This window comes from Fistularia commersonii, chromosome 1 (assembly GCF_037954325.1).
Source record: "Fistularia commersonii isolate RoL2024-O1a breed Wild chromosome 1, RoL_Fcom_v1.0, whole genome shotgun sequence".
Classification (NCBI taxonomy): domain Eukaryota; kingdom Metazoa; phylum Chordata; class Actinopteri; order Syngnathiformes; family Fistulariidae; genus Fistularia; species Fistularia commersonii.
The window spans coordinates 4,918,298-4,933,843 of NC_141284.1; the positions used below are offsets into that span (position 1 = coordinate 4,918,298).

At 46.6% G+C, this 15,546-nt stretch overlaps 1 protein-coding gene across 2 annotated transcripts in view; it reads right to left on the reverse strand.

Annotated features, from left to right (window-relative positions):
- Positions 1 to 4,376: 4,376 nt before the first annotated feature.
- Positions 4,377 to 15,546, reverse strand: part of tgfbr3 (transforming growth factor, beta receptor III) — a 44,583-nt gene continuing 33,413 nt past the window's right edge. The window contains exons 13-18 of one of the 2 annotated variants that reach the window (XM_086145157.1): positions 14,706 to 14,984; positions 14,507 to 14,627; positions 9,261 to 9,328; positions 9,117 to 9,167; positions 7,536 to 7,643; positions 4,721 to 5,643 (exon numbers count right to left, since the gene is read on the reverse strand). In XM_086145157.1, the coding sequence (XP_086001283.1) occupies positions 7,584 to 7,643; positions 9,117 to 9,167; positions 9,261 to 9,328; positions 14,507 to 14,627; positions 14,706 to 14,984 (579 nt within the window). In that variant the 3' untranslated portion in view covers positions 4,721 to 5,643; positions 7,536 to 7,583. Of the gene's footprint in view, positions 5,644 to 7,535; positions 7,644 to 9,116; positions 9,168 to 9,260; positions 9,329 to 14,506; positions 14,628 to 14,705; positions 14,985 to 15,546 lie in introns of both variants that reach the window. The other variant, XM_086145149.1, reaches the window with a different exon arrangement.

A 15,546-nucleotide genomic window follows, 5' to 3' on the forward strand; every position in this document is an offset into this window, starting at 1 on the left:
ATCATCTGGCGGACAGTGAGAGGTACAGGAACCTTGCTCAGTGTGCGAATCCCTAACCTTTCAGATTTAGAACCGATGATTGACAGCTGACCAGCCCGAGTTAAGACCCGCCCCTCACGGCCAGGTGACAGCTGTGATTGGCTCTGCCCTCTTGTCACTCTGAGGAGGATAAGGAGTGTAGACAACAACAACAACAACACACACTTTGAGAGGAGAAATCCTTCTGGTTCTGTGCTCGATGTCTAACGGGGACCGAGTTTTGGGTTCTCTGGGCCGGGGATTCTGCTTTCATACCTGGTTGAGAGCAGGACGTGAGGTAGGACATGGAATCATCTGTTCTCCATGAAAACAGTGTTTCCTCCAGTTGTAAAAAAAAACAGAACCACATTCTACACCAGCTTTGTACGTGTGTGTATGTGTTATGTAAGAGTCTGGGGTTGAAAATCAAGCCAGTATACCAGCTGACGTATATTAGCATATTAGCATGACCGATGCGCTAACAGAAACACAATGATATCAGCTAATGGAAAGAACATCCAGAATGTTGTTAGCGGGATATTTAGGCTAAAACCAAGATCCAGGTGGGGCAGCTGCTCCTCTCTGCCACCTAGTGGCCAGAATTATTTACAGAATATACACACGGACCCACAAATTGTAAGCTATACGTTGTTCAACTACAATATAGAACATTGTGCTACAATGTATCACCAATCTGTAACCTATAATCAACATGACCAAATCCTGGGTGTTCTTATGCAATACAATGGCCAAACAACCCATGCTAGATTAGCATTTCCTTGTGACAGCAGAGACCCGAGCTCTTTGGTTATATGTTGCCCCCTATTGGTCCTGGGATGTGGTTAAGAAAAAAAAAAATGCAGTACGTCATGGAACTTTCCATTATACAGGACCGTCTCAGAAAATTTGAATATTGTGATAAAGTTCGTTATCATCTGTGATGCAATTGAAAAAAAACAAAAATTGCTTTTTCGAGATATTCTAATATTTTGAGATAGGATTTTTGAGTTTTCTTAAGATGTAAGCCATAATCAGCATTATTAAAATAATAAAAAGCTTGCAACATTTCAGTTGATTTGTAATGAATCCAGAATGTATGACATTTTTGCTTTTGTAATTGCATTACAGAAGATAAAGAACTTTATCACAATATTCTAATTTTCTGAGACAGTCCTTTATATAGAGATAATTAGCAAAAAAATTAGCATCAAAATATCTTGAAAGATTGTGTAACATTGTTACTCACCGTAAGCTGTGAGGTGTTCAGGTCCAGGTCTGGAGTGGATCTTCATCATCATCGTGGTCCTGCCAGGATCCTGAACGCATCACACCCCTCTGACCTCACACACCCATTGATGTAGCGGAATCCTCGGCTTCTACTCGAACCGGGGGCGTGGCCGTCTGGAGCCCCGTCGGCCAAACCCCAAAAAAGACCCGACTTTTAAGAAACCCATCGTGATGAGGTCATGTTGGACACAGGGGGGGGTGACATCACAACAATGAGACGGGTCAACGGGCTAGTCATGGCTTGGACGCCAGCTGCTCGGCGGGGGGGGGACGGACCGGCATGGCGAGTTGGGAAAAAAGGGGGTGACATCATGTCGGGAATGGAAGGGGGGTTCCTTATCATTCACCCTCACATTAAATCACAGATCTGGGAGCCTCCAGGGGACCCCCCCCCCGCCCCCCCCAATCAAGCTTAACGGACATGACCTCATCCCGGCACATCATCAACATCATTATCATCATCGTGCCTCTATATCCAAGCATTGCAAACAGCTGTTATGACATAATCTAAACTCACAAGCGAGATTAGAAAGATGGCGATGTGGGAAACAGATTAGGTTTTCAAGCTAATCTGTCGCGTTTACTAGTGAGTTCATCATAGCCCCCCCCCCCCCCCTCCCGAGGTCAAAGCTGCAATTTTGGGGTTTGTCACTGTCCTGCAGTGCATCCCCTGGAGTCTGGGACGGGCAGAACACAATTTGAATGTGTAGAAGTGTAGAAACTAGCCAACGTACACAGATTGTAATCCCACAATTAAGCCCCGCCCCCCTTAAAAAAACACCACGGCCTTTTGAGTTATGATGGAGGTTTAATGGGAGTAAGAGAAATACATGGTGCTTATTTACAGCATATAAAAAGTCTAAAAAATCTAAAAAACAAAACCCTTTATGACAACCCCCACCCCTGCAAAAAAGCCCCACCGCCACACCTGGATCAAACACAAGTAGCATCAAATCTTCATTATGTAGCTTTGATTGTTGAACACTTTGTCACGGGGACAAATAAAAAAAAAAAACAAAAAAAAAAAAACAAGACACCAAACAGTTATTTTACAAAATAAAACATTCATAGGCAAGCATGAGGTAGTCACATGGCATGAAAATACAATCAATAAGGTGATCGATTCATCCGAGCTGCTTCGCTTCAGCGTTTATTTTCCGATATTTCACCATCCACCATCCGACCGTGCAGGGTGAAATAATCCCGCCAATTACATAATCTCAAATTACCATCAGAACATCGCTGAGGGTGGAGGGAGGGGTGGCCGGGGCGGCCCGGGTTGGGGGTGGGGGGGGCAGGGGGGGTCGGGTGGGGGGTAATTACAGAGGTAAAATTGATAATACGAAACCACAGAACCGCAGGAGCATCGGAAACACACATTGAGGGATGATTACGGGCAGCGGCACATTCCTGCCAGCGCCACGGGAAGAGGTGTGTGTGTGTGTGTGTGTGTGTGTGTGTGTGTGTGGCAGGCGTTGTTATGCACACGACTGCCTGGCAACAAAAACAACACATGACAACAACATACACACACACACGCACTCAATCTGAAAGTCGAGAGTGCATGTTGGCTAGAATCCCGGGCGAAACACACAACATCTTGTTTTGAAAGTGGTTGGAATACAAAGCTCAGTAAAACAGATTTAAATCTGAAAGGTTTCTGTAAAAAAAAAGAAACAAAAAAAAAAAAAAAAAGCAGACGCTTTCCAGAAACATTACACAATCCCTTGATACACATTCATTTCACGTTTATTACATGCAACAGATCTGGCTGAAATGCTGTAAGAGCTTTAGGTCTCATTATTTATTTAGTTAGTTAGTTTTTAAGCAAAGGAGTGAAAGCTAAATAAAGTGACGGCCCATTATGTGATATTTACCCCGTTATGTAATAAACCCACTTCTTCTGATCGCCTGCCATGTTGCGTAATTAAATAAATTGAAATGTCGTGTTTACCCCCCGCATTTTCACATTTAACTCATTGTAGTGATAAATGGCAAAAGATTTTATCCATAATAATTTTGCTTTATTCAATAACACATCAATCAAACGTTATTAAATCAAATTCTGAAATTGGACGAATGATTCAACTGAATACGTAATATCTCACCACAAAATGCGGGGGAGTTTATTATATAATGGGCTTGGGGTGTTAATAACACATTGCGCCATGTTATTACAGTTTTATTACAGTTGAATTTTGTCATTTTACAACACCGCTGTTTGATGGTTGTGGTTAAATGTTTATTACTTTGGATGCATGGGAAAACTAATTAATCTGCAGAGCTTTACTGTACTTGATTTCTAACCCTTCATAAAACTCTCCCCCGAAAGGAATTCTTTAGACACGGTTTTTGATCAGTACAAAAGTCTGTGATCATCATGGCTGATCAAAAGGCAGTTATTTATACTATTTATTGATCGGTGACGGATGGATTTGATGTAACTCGACTGGAATAACACAGTAATAACATAGTAATAATGCCAATTCACGATTCCTCTGCAAGTCTGAAGGACGCTGCTGAGCGTCACAATTTTTGAGACAAAATTCAGCAAGAAAAAAAAGCGGGTAAGAAAAAGTGACCCAGACAGAACAGAAAACATTTACTTTGAATATCTACCCTATAAATATTCAAATATATGAACATGTGTGTGTATGTATGTGTGTGTGTGTAAGTAAAACAGCACTATGTGATATTTGAATTGAAAAAAAAAAACTAAAATAAAAATTAAACATATGGTTAAAAATTCTGAATACTTTTCTGTGTGTGTGTGTGTGTGTGTGTGTGTGTGTGTGTGTGTGTGAGAGAGAGCATATCAACAGTTCACAGTACTTTAACAACACAAAACCATAAAAATTTCTCTGGAGTAAATATATTCCAAAATATAATTTTTATAGACAAATATATATATATATATAGATATATTCATATAGACTCTGTAAAAAGCTCTTTACATGTTTACATGGAGATTTTTCAAAACGAAAACAAAAAAGTTTGGAATACTAAAAAGGAAGGGTGATCTGGAAGGCACGGCGGCGGACATTCTACGGAGACGGTGGGGGGGGGGGGGGACGAGTGGGCGTAACCAGCTTATCTTATCAGAAATAGACGTCTCCGAGGCGACGGAGAAGAGCAGCTTTGAAGAAGGACGCGCTTTTATTTGATAAAACTCCGAGATCGATCGATCAGACGGACAGACGGAGGGATCGGCGTTGGGTTGGCAGAGAGTGACCGTTTGTAGGGCTGCAGTGACGGCGGCGACCACTAGGGGGCCCCGTCGCTACCTGGAGGCGGCCGGCGAAATCAAGGATTTGGATTTGGAAGACGTCGTCCGACAAAAAACAACCGAGCTCTTTGTATTTACATTATTTACAGAATATACACGCGGAACCGAGGAACGCTTGTGGATTTTGCAGGGTGGGGAAGCTAACAGGCTTAGCTTAGCATAAGTCCTCGAGCGCCAGCAGTGGAAAATCCAGGCTCGGAAGGCCGGGAAAAAACAAAACAAAACAAAAAAAAAAACGGTTCCACAGGGCGAGAACGGGAAGATGAACGTGGAAATCTGCGACAGCGTCCAGCTGTGCTGCCTCCTGCTGGAAACCGGTGTAAAACTTGCACTTCTTGGACTTATATTTTGGTGCATTTTTTTTTTTTGGGAAGAAGAAACGCTGAAGGCGATGTGGCGATAGATGATTCTTGTTTGGCGATATCTGTTTTAAAAACGTCACGGTTCCCCACTCAATTAGAAAAGGGGTCTGCCCGGACGGGAAGTTGTTTTTTTCACATTTTTTTTTCACATTATTTGGCTTTTTGAAAAAAAAAAAAAAAAAAACAACAAAAAAAAAACAAAATAAAACAAACACTTCTGTTTACATTCAAAGACGTTCCATTCTAAGAACCCGGCGTTCCACCGGGGGCGCCACGCGTAAGTAGTGGTTTTTTTGTTTTGCCGGTATTTAAGTGCTAAATGGCTTCCCCCTGGCGGGTTTTCCACTTGCATGTGGCTTCGTGAACCCCCCAAGACGGAAACCCCACATGCCGATGCCCCACGCCTTCCAGCTAGGGGGCGCCGTCGGCCCTGGGAGTTGGTTTGGGGGTTCTAAAGGCGAACGGTTGGAGTAAAAAAAGCTGGCGAGGGTTCTCTTCTTGGGAATATAAAACACAACTCGTCCCTCACGGCGCTTTCTCGGAAAGGTTCCCGTTTCTGCGGGCGCTACGCCGTGCTGCTGCTGGAGCAGGGCGTGCTCTGCGTGCTGCCGATGCTGTGGGCGGCGCTGCTGTTCTCCGACACCGGCTGGGGTTTCTGGACGGGCGGCGTCCGGCTGGCGGCGGCGTCGCCTTGAACGTCGAGGGGAGAAACCAGAGGGTGACCGTCAAAATAAAAGCATGGATTAAAAAAGAAAAAAAAAATAGACAGCAGGGTGGAATTAGCAGGCTACCAGGGCTACTGCCTCCAGAAACATTGTCATGGTAATTAGATTAGTTTCATTTTTTGCATTAGTTTTTTGTGTATTTTTTTTTTTATTTTTTTAATTTTTTTTTATTTTAGGTGAAAAAAAATCTTGCAATTAAGGATAAAAAAATCTTGCAACTTTTTTGCAACACTTTAAGATATTTTTTGAGTTTTAAGGGCAAAAGCTTTTCCACATCATGTGAGAAATGACTTTATCAATAATCGGGAAATTTTGTCTGCCATTTTTAGGGACATTTTTGCGGGTTTTGAACAAAATAGCTCCAGGAATTTTAAGGAAATAACGCAAAAATTTTCTGTCAATTTTGAACGAAAATAGTATTATTACAATAATTACCTTTAAGAAAATAAAGGAGCCTTGAGAAATTATTGATAATGAAATGAATATCAACATATTAATAATGACCTAATCATCTCCTTATTATTAATACTAGTTAAAAAAAATTATATGTATATTTTTTATTTATTTTACAATTTAAATATTCAAGTTAGGGTTCAGGAAAGGAGGCTTTTATTGTGAAATTCTAGGAGCCCCGTTTAACTCAGTGGGGCACATTTGGGGCCCGAAGCCATTTTGCCGGTTTTGATTTTTTTCGTTTTGTCAAAAAGACGCCGCAGGGATGTCGCAACCCTGAGCGCAACGTGGATTCCTCGGAAGTCTCCTTGTAAGGACGCGGGGAGAACGAAATCTGGAATGGAAGGGAGCAGCAGAACGGTGGAAGCGTCCTCCTCTGCGGAGGAGCATCAGGGCGGGTTCTTGCTCCGTGGTGGGTTTAAAATACATCTGGGCCTTTACTGGAGGATTCAAGGCTTGGCGTTGTCAGCGCTGCCTTGTAGGGTCATTTTTGAGCCAGGACCTGACGACCCTTACACACACACACACACACACACACACACACACACACACACACAAACACACATGGCTAACGACTGCTTCACAACTATAGAGCTAACACCTGCTTTCTCCTGCTTTTTTTCTCTTCAGATGTGCACGTCTGCTATCAGAGGAGAGCTGGTGTGTGTGTGTGTGTTGAGGGGAGGGAGGGGGGGGGGGGGGGGTGAGTCCTCACGTCGCTTCGGGAAAGTCCTCCGGCGGCGCTGAAATGCCGCCAGTGCCAGTGTTGTGATAAAGATAAGAACCTGACAGCTGATCTTTGCTGCCGGGAGAAAATCTGAAGGTGATGGATGATGACTTTAGGAACAGGGGGAGCGGGCTAGCGGCGCACGGAGGAGGGGGAGGGGGGGTTGTTGCTACATCAGGGTTCTTGCGTCCAATCCGTCGGGGCTCCCGAGCTCGATCTGTAAACTATCGCATTGTGCTTTGTGAGAACCCCCGCCCCCGCGGGCGGAACCGGACCCGCTCTGTGTAAAGGTGAACTGGCCGCGGCTGCTGGGAGCACTTCCTCTCCGGGTTTGGGGGGGGGGGGAGGTCTTGGCAGCTAACGTTGAGATTGTGCTGTCCTTTCCTGTGGGCGCCCGCTCAACCCGGGCGAGGGGAATTTCCAGTGCCCCCCCCCCCCTGCCATTGTACTGGGAGTGTCCGCCCCCAGCAGCGCGGCGGCCCCTTGGAGCCCGGCGAGGCAGGAAGGAGAGGAGCTCGGGCTGCTGACTAACAGGATATATTTACAGTGGAGGAGTCAATATGTTATTGTGAACTGGCCTGTCAGCGGCAGGATGTTTGGCAAAGCCGCGCATTCCTTTCGACCTTATCTTTTTCATTAAGGGTGGGGGGGGCGGAGATCGCAGGTGAAGGACCCACCTGTGTGCGAGTAGATGAACCACAGCGCTCCGGTCAGCAGGGCGCCGATCACGAAGGCGGCGAAGGCGATGCCGACCACCGTCGGCGTGTCCAGCACGTACATGGCGGCTGGAAAACACAAGCGGGACAACTTAAGGTCGGCCTTATGGGGGCTCAGAGAGGCCGGTTTTAAACGGATTACAGGAGAAAAAAGATTTCAGAGATGCGCCAAGACCTTATTACAATTGTTATAACATTGTTATCACAATAAAATAAAGAAGAATTTTCCCAGTTTTTTTTGGAGTTCCGTTTGTTCTGTTTCCTTGAAAATTGGAGCGGCAAGGGGGTCGAGTGCGGTTCCCCGATCCACCTGATCTGGATTTTAACCGAAATCAGACACGGTTCATCTCAGAGTCGGGTCCGAGGTCATGTGACTGCCCCGCTCGGCGGCGCGGCGACACCCGTACGTCCGAGGCGGAACGATGGTGATGAAAGAAAGGGTTTGGGTTGACGCTGCGTTCAAAGAAGGGGAATCTGAGCATTCGGACATCTGCACGGCGGATGTCCGACGTTTTGTCGGCTCTTCAAAACCCGGAGAACCCTCCGGAGAGTAAACACACACACACGCAAACACACACGAGGACGTCAGCGCGCGTGTGTGATGATGCTAACAGAACCGCCGGACGCGAGTTCCCCCCGCTGGGAACCTTCTGGATCTCGCGGGCTGTCAAGGCCGTGCCCCTGCAATCCGGGGGATTACTCCAGCTGCAGGTTGGATTTATGGGCTTCTAATCCCAGGTGGGGAAAAAAAAAAAGGTGGTTCTGAGGCTTTCAAACATTAAACACGGGTTCCAGAACCGCAGAGGTTCAAAAATGTCGCGAAACCCGTGTTTCACGTGCGAACGAGACCCTGCTTTTAATCCTGTCAGATTTTTCACCAACATGGCAGCCAGACGGACACGGCAGCTTTTTTTTTCTTGGGTTCCGGGTTTTAATCTGGAGCGGTTTATTTTTTCTTTTGATCGGCGGGTTTCAAAAAAACAAACAGAACAACAAAGAGGGCCTCTGTGGGCGGGGGCGGGACGCTCTGGATTCAAACCAGATCGAAATTGCGCTCAAGAGAGGGCGAAAACAGCGAGCGTGTCGACTGAGTTTTTTTCTATTGACTTGGTTCCTCGGGGATCGCCGACCAATCAATCAATCGATATAAACAGAAGCAAAATGTTTCTGGATTAAATTGATCTTGAATTAAACGCAGCGTCACCGCTGCTAATCTGGTGAAGCACAAGCAGGTACAGCAGAACTAAAAGGGGGTCGTACTAACTGGTACGAACTAACTGATGGGTCGTACCATTTTGCTTTTGTTAAACAACAAAAGAAGTCTTGGCTGGATGGGGATTATATTGGGATTATTTGGGATTATATCAGGGGTCCATGCTAGCTAATGAGAGCTAGCTGTGCATTTGTGAGTGTGTGTGAGTTTGGAGCGTCATCACTGGTCATAACATTTCATGACGTCAGTGTACATTAGGGGTTGTAATAAAGTTTTAATAACAGAGGGCAAACTTTGACTTTAAAAAGAATAAAATCCAAAGTACTTACAGTTGTTAGTGGAGTCTGGAGGGCTGGGCGGCACCCTGGGTTCTGGGGTTTCTGCGTAAAAAAAGTAAAAAAGGGGGTGGGGGGTTTAGAAGATGCTGAAAGTCCGGCAGTAGTCGACTCCTACACACACACACACACACACACCTGCACCCCCCCGAGGATGAACCGACTGACACACCGGCAGCGCTGCTCGCTTCGAACCATCTGGGCGGCTTTTGAAAAGAACAAAAAAAAGGCGAAATTAGCCCTAATGATGCCACCGCCAACGAAACAAAGACGGCCTGTGTGCCCCCCCCCCCCCCCCCCCCCCCCCCCCCCTGAACCCAGGGCACAATGGAGGCTATTCTTAGCGGCGCGGGGGTCTACTCTCCCCCCCCCCCGCCGAACGGACGATGACAGGTCATCAGCGAACGCTTTAATTTCAGAGGAGATGATGTCCAGAGGGCGTCCTTTATGACGCCCGCCGTTATCTGCACCATGTGACCTCCCGCGGCAAGAATGCGGACGGCACACTTATGTGCCGACTGTACCAAACTCTGGGGTACGGATACGAGGTCGGCGCTTTCTATCCCGCCCGCCATCATTTGTCGGCGTAGCGATCGAGCTAGCGACGCTTTTGTTTTTCTGTTTCGACCCCGACGCCGCCCCTCAGGGGCCGCGGGAACCTGGGAGAGGGAGGTGAAGGGCGGGAGGGGGTCCGGGTTTGAGGAGCCAACAGCAGGTCAAAGCATGTTAGCCCGGAGGGGCGGAGGGGGGAGGGGGGGGGGGGGTCCAGGGGAACATGAATCCCGAGCTCGCCAAAAAAACAACAGTCTTTATTATGGTGGCGGCGGGGGGTCCGAGATAAGCGGGAGGCCTGACCGGGGGCCAGCAATAACACCGGCCCGGAGGAGGAACGCCTGCCGGGAGGAGAACCAGCGCCTCCCAAGACGCGTTGGTGTCAGTGCACGCCGGCTGATGGCACGACGGGAACCGTGAGGAATTTCGGGGGGTGGAGAAGGGGGGGCGGTTGCAGCCAATCACAGCTGGCGCTGGACCGAGAGGCGGGGCTTAACCCTGACATTCACACTTATGGGCTCTGCAAAGCCTGCAGTGAACTTGCTGACGTTTTTTTGGACATTGGGGGGCGAAGGGAGGGAGGGGTTGGAGAACCTGGAGAGAACCCTGGAAGGAGAACATGGCAAGAACCAGAACATGGAGATACCCCATGGGGAGAACATAAGCAGGAGAACATGGAGGTTCAAAACAGGAGGAACCCAGGTTGGAGAACCTGGAGAGAACCCAGGGAGGAGAACATGGCAAGAACCAGAACATGGAGATACCCCATGGGGAGAACATAAGCAGGAGAGCATGGAGGTTCAAAACAGGAACCCAGGTTGGAGAACCTGGAGACTCCAAACAGGGGAACCCGGTGTTGGAGATTCTGGAGAGAATCCAGAAAGGAGAAGCTGGAGAGAGCCTAGGGAGAGGAAGCTGGTGAAAACATCGGTAGGGTAAACATAAAATGTCCAAGGAGAGGAACCCGGGTTGGAGAACCTGGTGAGAACCCTTGAAGGAGAACATGGCAAGAGCCAGAACATGGAGATACCCCATAAGTAGAACGTAAGAAGGAGAACATGGAGGTTCAAAACAGGAGGAACCCAGGTTGGAGAACCTGGAGAGAACCCAGGGAGGAGAACATGGAATGGACGTGGATAGAACATGAGAACCTGGAAACTCCAAACAGCGGTTGGAGATGCTGGAGAAAGCTCGGGCAGGAGAACATGGCGAGAACCCGGGCAGGAGAACACAGAGAGGGAACCCAGCCCAACACTACATCACAACCTGGAACGCAACAAAAGTACTGACCCGCAGAAGATATTTTATGGGTATATATACTTTCAGCTGCTCTGCTGAGACGTTCTCCTTCTGACAGCCGGGTTCTGCGGCGGTTCTTGTTTTTCCACCCCCCCCCCCCCCCCCTCGGGCCGCCGTCCAGAGCCGGGGCCCTGAAAAGGCTGCTTGTGTTATTTCTCCTCCTCATCCTCTGCATCAGATGCCTTTTTCTTTTTTCTTTTTTTTTTTTTTCTTCTTTTTTACGTGTTCATGCCGGGGTTGTTTACATAATCTGTTCCGTGGAAAGCGATGCCGCCGCTCGGCAGGGTTCGAGCCTGCAGCGGCGACATCAACTGCTGGCACCGCTTCCCCGCCTCCCCCCCCCACGCCTGGCGGTGAAGTCCATAATGCTAGGACTGTGTAATTACAATGTAATAAAGCCGCCCGCTTACTCCTCGGCTCTTTCCTGTAAAATTTTGGCAACTTCCACTGATACACAATACTTTTGAACCCAGGATCTGTTTTTTTTTTTTTTTACAGTAAGAAAAAAAACAGTTTCTACACTAAAAAATGCATTGATATGAAATACTAATTTTGAAAGTATTTTAATTTTGCATCAACAATAAATTGGACTCACAGAATGAAATAATTTCTTTGTTTGCTATTTCACTAATTATGAGTTTGCGCAACAAAAAGTCAGGATGTAGTGAAAAATGATTCACTATTATATGTAATACATACGCAATGAAAATAATAATATAAACAATAGTAATAATAGTAATCAGAATAATATAATGGCAAAAATCTGTGTAATATTACTAACAATGATAATAATAATGATGCAATAATAATATATGTCATAAAAATAGTTATTATTATTATTGAATTACCGTCATATTCTCATTTAATATTTCACTAATAAAGAGTTTGCTCTATAAAAAATCAGGACGCAGTAAAAATGTGTAAAATGTAATACATTGCAATAATAATATTAATCTGCTGATGATTATATGTGCTAAAATAATAATGATAATAATAATAATAATAATAATAAGCATATATGTAATACATGTAATAATAATAATGATGATGTGTAATTTGATAATGATATTATTATTATTATTATTATATCATGATCATATTACACATTATTATTATTATTATTATTATTATAAGTTTTCTGATGTTGCCATGAATAGTTAAAGAAACCCAACATGGCAACTCTGATACAGCCCTCAAATACATTTTAAATGAATTAATTGTAATATGTGTAATTACATGGTTGCAAATAAATGAATTGAAACAAATTGAGTATATATAAATAAATAAGAAATTTGTCCAAAAAAATGTGGACGCCCCACACACTCCAGTGTGTGGGCCCTGCTTGGCCCTGAGTTATGGGATGGTGGGATTCGCCCAACTCACACCGGCGGAGCGTTGGATGACTAAGGCCTTGCAAGTGTTGCGGCGAAAGTTCCCGCTTGTGATGTCACTCCCTCGCAGCTGCAGTCAGAGGGGTTGAGACGCACCGCCGGCGAGCCGTAAAGCAGCCGGTCAACCAATAAGGCCCGCCCGCCACCCGGAGGAGGCCGCGGCGAGTGTGCAAAGCGAAAAACAACTGGGGCCCAGAGGGAAGTCGGGGGGGCTGTGACTCCGCTCTTTCCGCAAAACCCCTCTGCTACGCTAAACCACATGCTAATGTGCACATACACACATGACGGCATGAACACACACACACACACACACACACACACGTGTTTGGTTAGTTCATGTTAATACACAGCTGAACACACACGCGTGCACACACACAGACACACACACACAGCTAATGATGACCAGATGCAGGGAAAGGGATGTTGAGTGTTCTGCGGTTTGGGTCCGACCTGCCAGTACAAGACTCGGGTTTTCCTCGGGACGCATTTCTATCTGCTACGCCTTCATCTCGGCGCCACACACACGCACACACACACACACACACACACACACACACACACACACACGTGCGCATGCTCATATTAATTTGTTATGCTCACCTGGAGCAGAAATCACTTATGTGTTTAAACTCTAAAATTTCTATCTATAAAATAAAGTGATCTTCAGGGAGGTTCAACTGAGATGCAGGACAGAACAGGGTCAAACCATACTGTGTCCCCTGGGGTGGAAGGGGAGATATTTTCATATTATTTTTTCAAGCATTTTGGATGCATTCTTTTGAAGGTATTTTGATCTGTATTTTAAAGTACATTATAGATTTATTATGATACTCGGTATGCAGTATAAATATATAATATCCGCAAAGTAGTGGTCCTACTGCGCCCCCATGAAATGGATCGGTCTCATCCCAATGCCATTTACAGCAGACACCGAATATGTGGTTTTTCTTCTCGACCAGAAGACCAGAAGGATCCGCTTTCACTGTCAGCCAATCCCGGCTGTCGTTTGGCCGGGAGGCGGGGCTTAAATCGGACTCCTACATTTGGAGACATCCAGCCATTCACCCTCTCATTCATTCTTGGATAAACGTGCTGATGGAGGAACCCGGGGAGAACCCAGGCAGAAGAACCCAGACCGGCCCTGGATCGTAACCTAGCACCTTTCACTGTTCTACCCATAGTTCTGTTTTCAAAGTTGATAACTGTGTCATCCTGAAGTTCCCAGACGACACCAGAGTGTCAATGACGGAGATGAAATGGCCTACAGCACGGAGGTGAGAGGACAACAACCTCACCCTCAACACGGACAAAACCAAGGAGATGATAGTGGACATGGGGACGGAGAGGACGCCTCATCAGGTCCTCCGAGGTTTTTGAGGTTGAGCAGCTTCAAATACCTGGGTGTCCACATAAGCGAGGACCTCACCCGGTCCCTCAATGTAGAACGACACAATTTAAGGACTCGTTCTACCCGACTGCCATCAGACAAACAGATGACACTCATTCTTCACATCTATTATCATATTTATAACGTTTAGAGAGCCAAATGCGCTGTGGCCAGCAAAGTAGGAATTTCACTGTACAGGGAAAGACGTTTCTACACTGTGCATGTGACAATAAGCGCCTGTAATTTCGAACAACTGGCTTCAACCCTTGTGTTGTCTTGCGGGTCAAAAGTGACCCACTACCATGTTTAGCTGTAGAAAAAAACACCTTAACCTATTCTTTTCCAACTTGAAATTTTATGACTTTTCCTAAAGAGACCCCATAATTAGAAAAAGGGATACTTCTTTTTTGTTTATGTTTCCATGTGGGCTGTACACCACTAGGGTACAAAGATTGTCTTACGGGTCATTTTTGACCCGTAGGACAAGGGGAGTAAACACAATGTTAAGATCGCACCAGGGTTAAGAATGTAAAACTTTCCAAAGACATTCTAAAACTAGAACCGCGCCCTCCTCGGAGAAACTGAAGTTTTCAACTCTGATTTCGCACCGTTTTGGTCCACCGAGTGAGTACCCTTGGGGTACCATTTTTTTTGTTTTTGAATATTCGGGCCTCCTTCTGGCGAAGCATGCTAACCCCTGTGCGTGTGTGTGTGTGCGTGTGTGTGTGTGTGTGTGTGTGCGTTCTGTTGCTAACCTTCTACTCCAGGTCTCTCCCCCACCAACACAAGTGGCTTGGTGGCCGTCCTGCTGCTCATCATCATGACCAGGATGTCGCTGAAGGCCAGAGAGTCGCACTTCTCGCCGGGCGACAGGCACTGCGAGGAGAGCGGAGAACGTTGGCGTCGCCGAACACCGACCTAAACATGGCCTCCAGAGACGGTTGGGTTTCGTACCGGCGGTAATCGGGAGGTTCCCGGCGAGCCCCTGCTGCACAGTGACATCTCACAGTGCAAGAAGAGGAGGGAGATGTTGAACTTGGAGTTGAAGGTGAAGCTGAAGGTGCTCCTTTCGGCGGCGGCGCCGCCCTGCTGCCGGAAGCTGACGGAGTCGTCGGCGGGGCAGACGGTCCGGATAAGGTTGTAGTCCGACGGCACTTTGGGGTTGGAGTCGGGCGAGACGACGCAGGACATGATGGTGAAGCCCAGCTCCGGGTCGGTCACCGCCGATGTCACCTGGATGTGAGGAGACCGTGTTCTTTGAGAACGGCAGACTGAGGTTCTAATGGACTTGAACTGATTGTTTTTGGACAGCCGGAGGAAGAAGGAGAACCTGGAATGAACCCAGGCAGGCATGGGGAGAACATGGAACACCTCTACTCTCCATGGCTGAAATCAATAAAACACTTTGACGCCTATGTTTCCACTATGTTTGCTCCTGTTGCCATGGATACAGTTATGCAGATTCTTTGTGACTCCATTGCAGGGATTTTTTTTTCCCGGTCTTGGACTAAGAACCATGTTCTGGGCCACCTTCGGCGATCTCTGATCTCCGCTCGGTCATCAGGTTTCATACATTTGGTCTCATTCTAAAGCCTGAGGACCAGGCGCCGTTTTATTTCCTCGGCAACCAAACAACCAATCAGTCTAAATCACATCGACAAGGTTCTCAGGGTTTCAGGGCCTATTCCAGGTACATCCAGGTCTCTTTCAGAACCAGAACCAAAAGAACCAATAGAATCTGACCAGAGAATCCGAAGCTACGCTCAGTCACGTTTGTTCCAGTTTTATATTAATG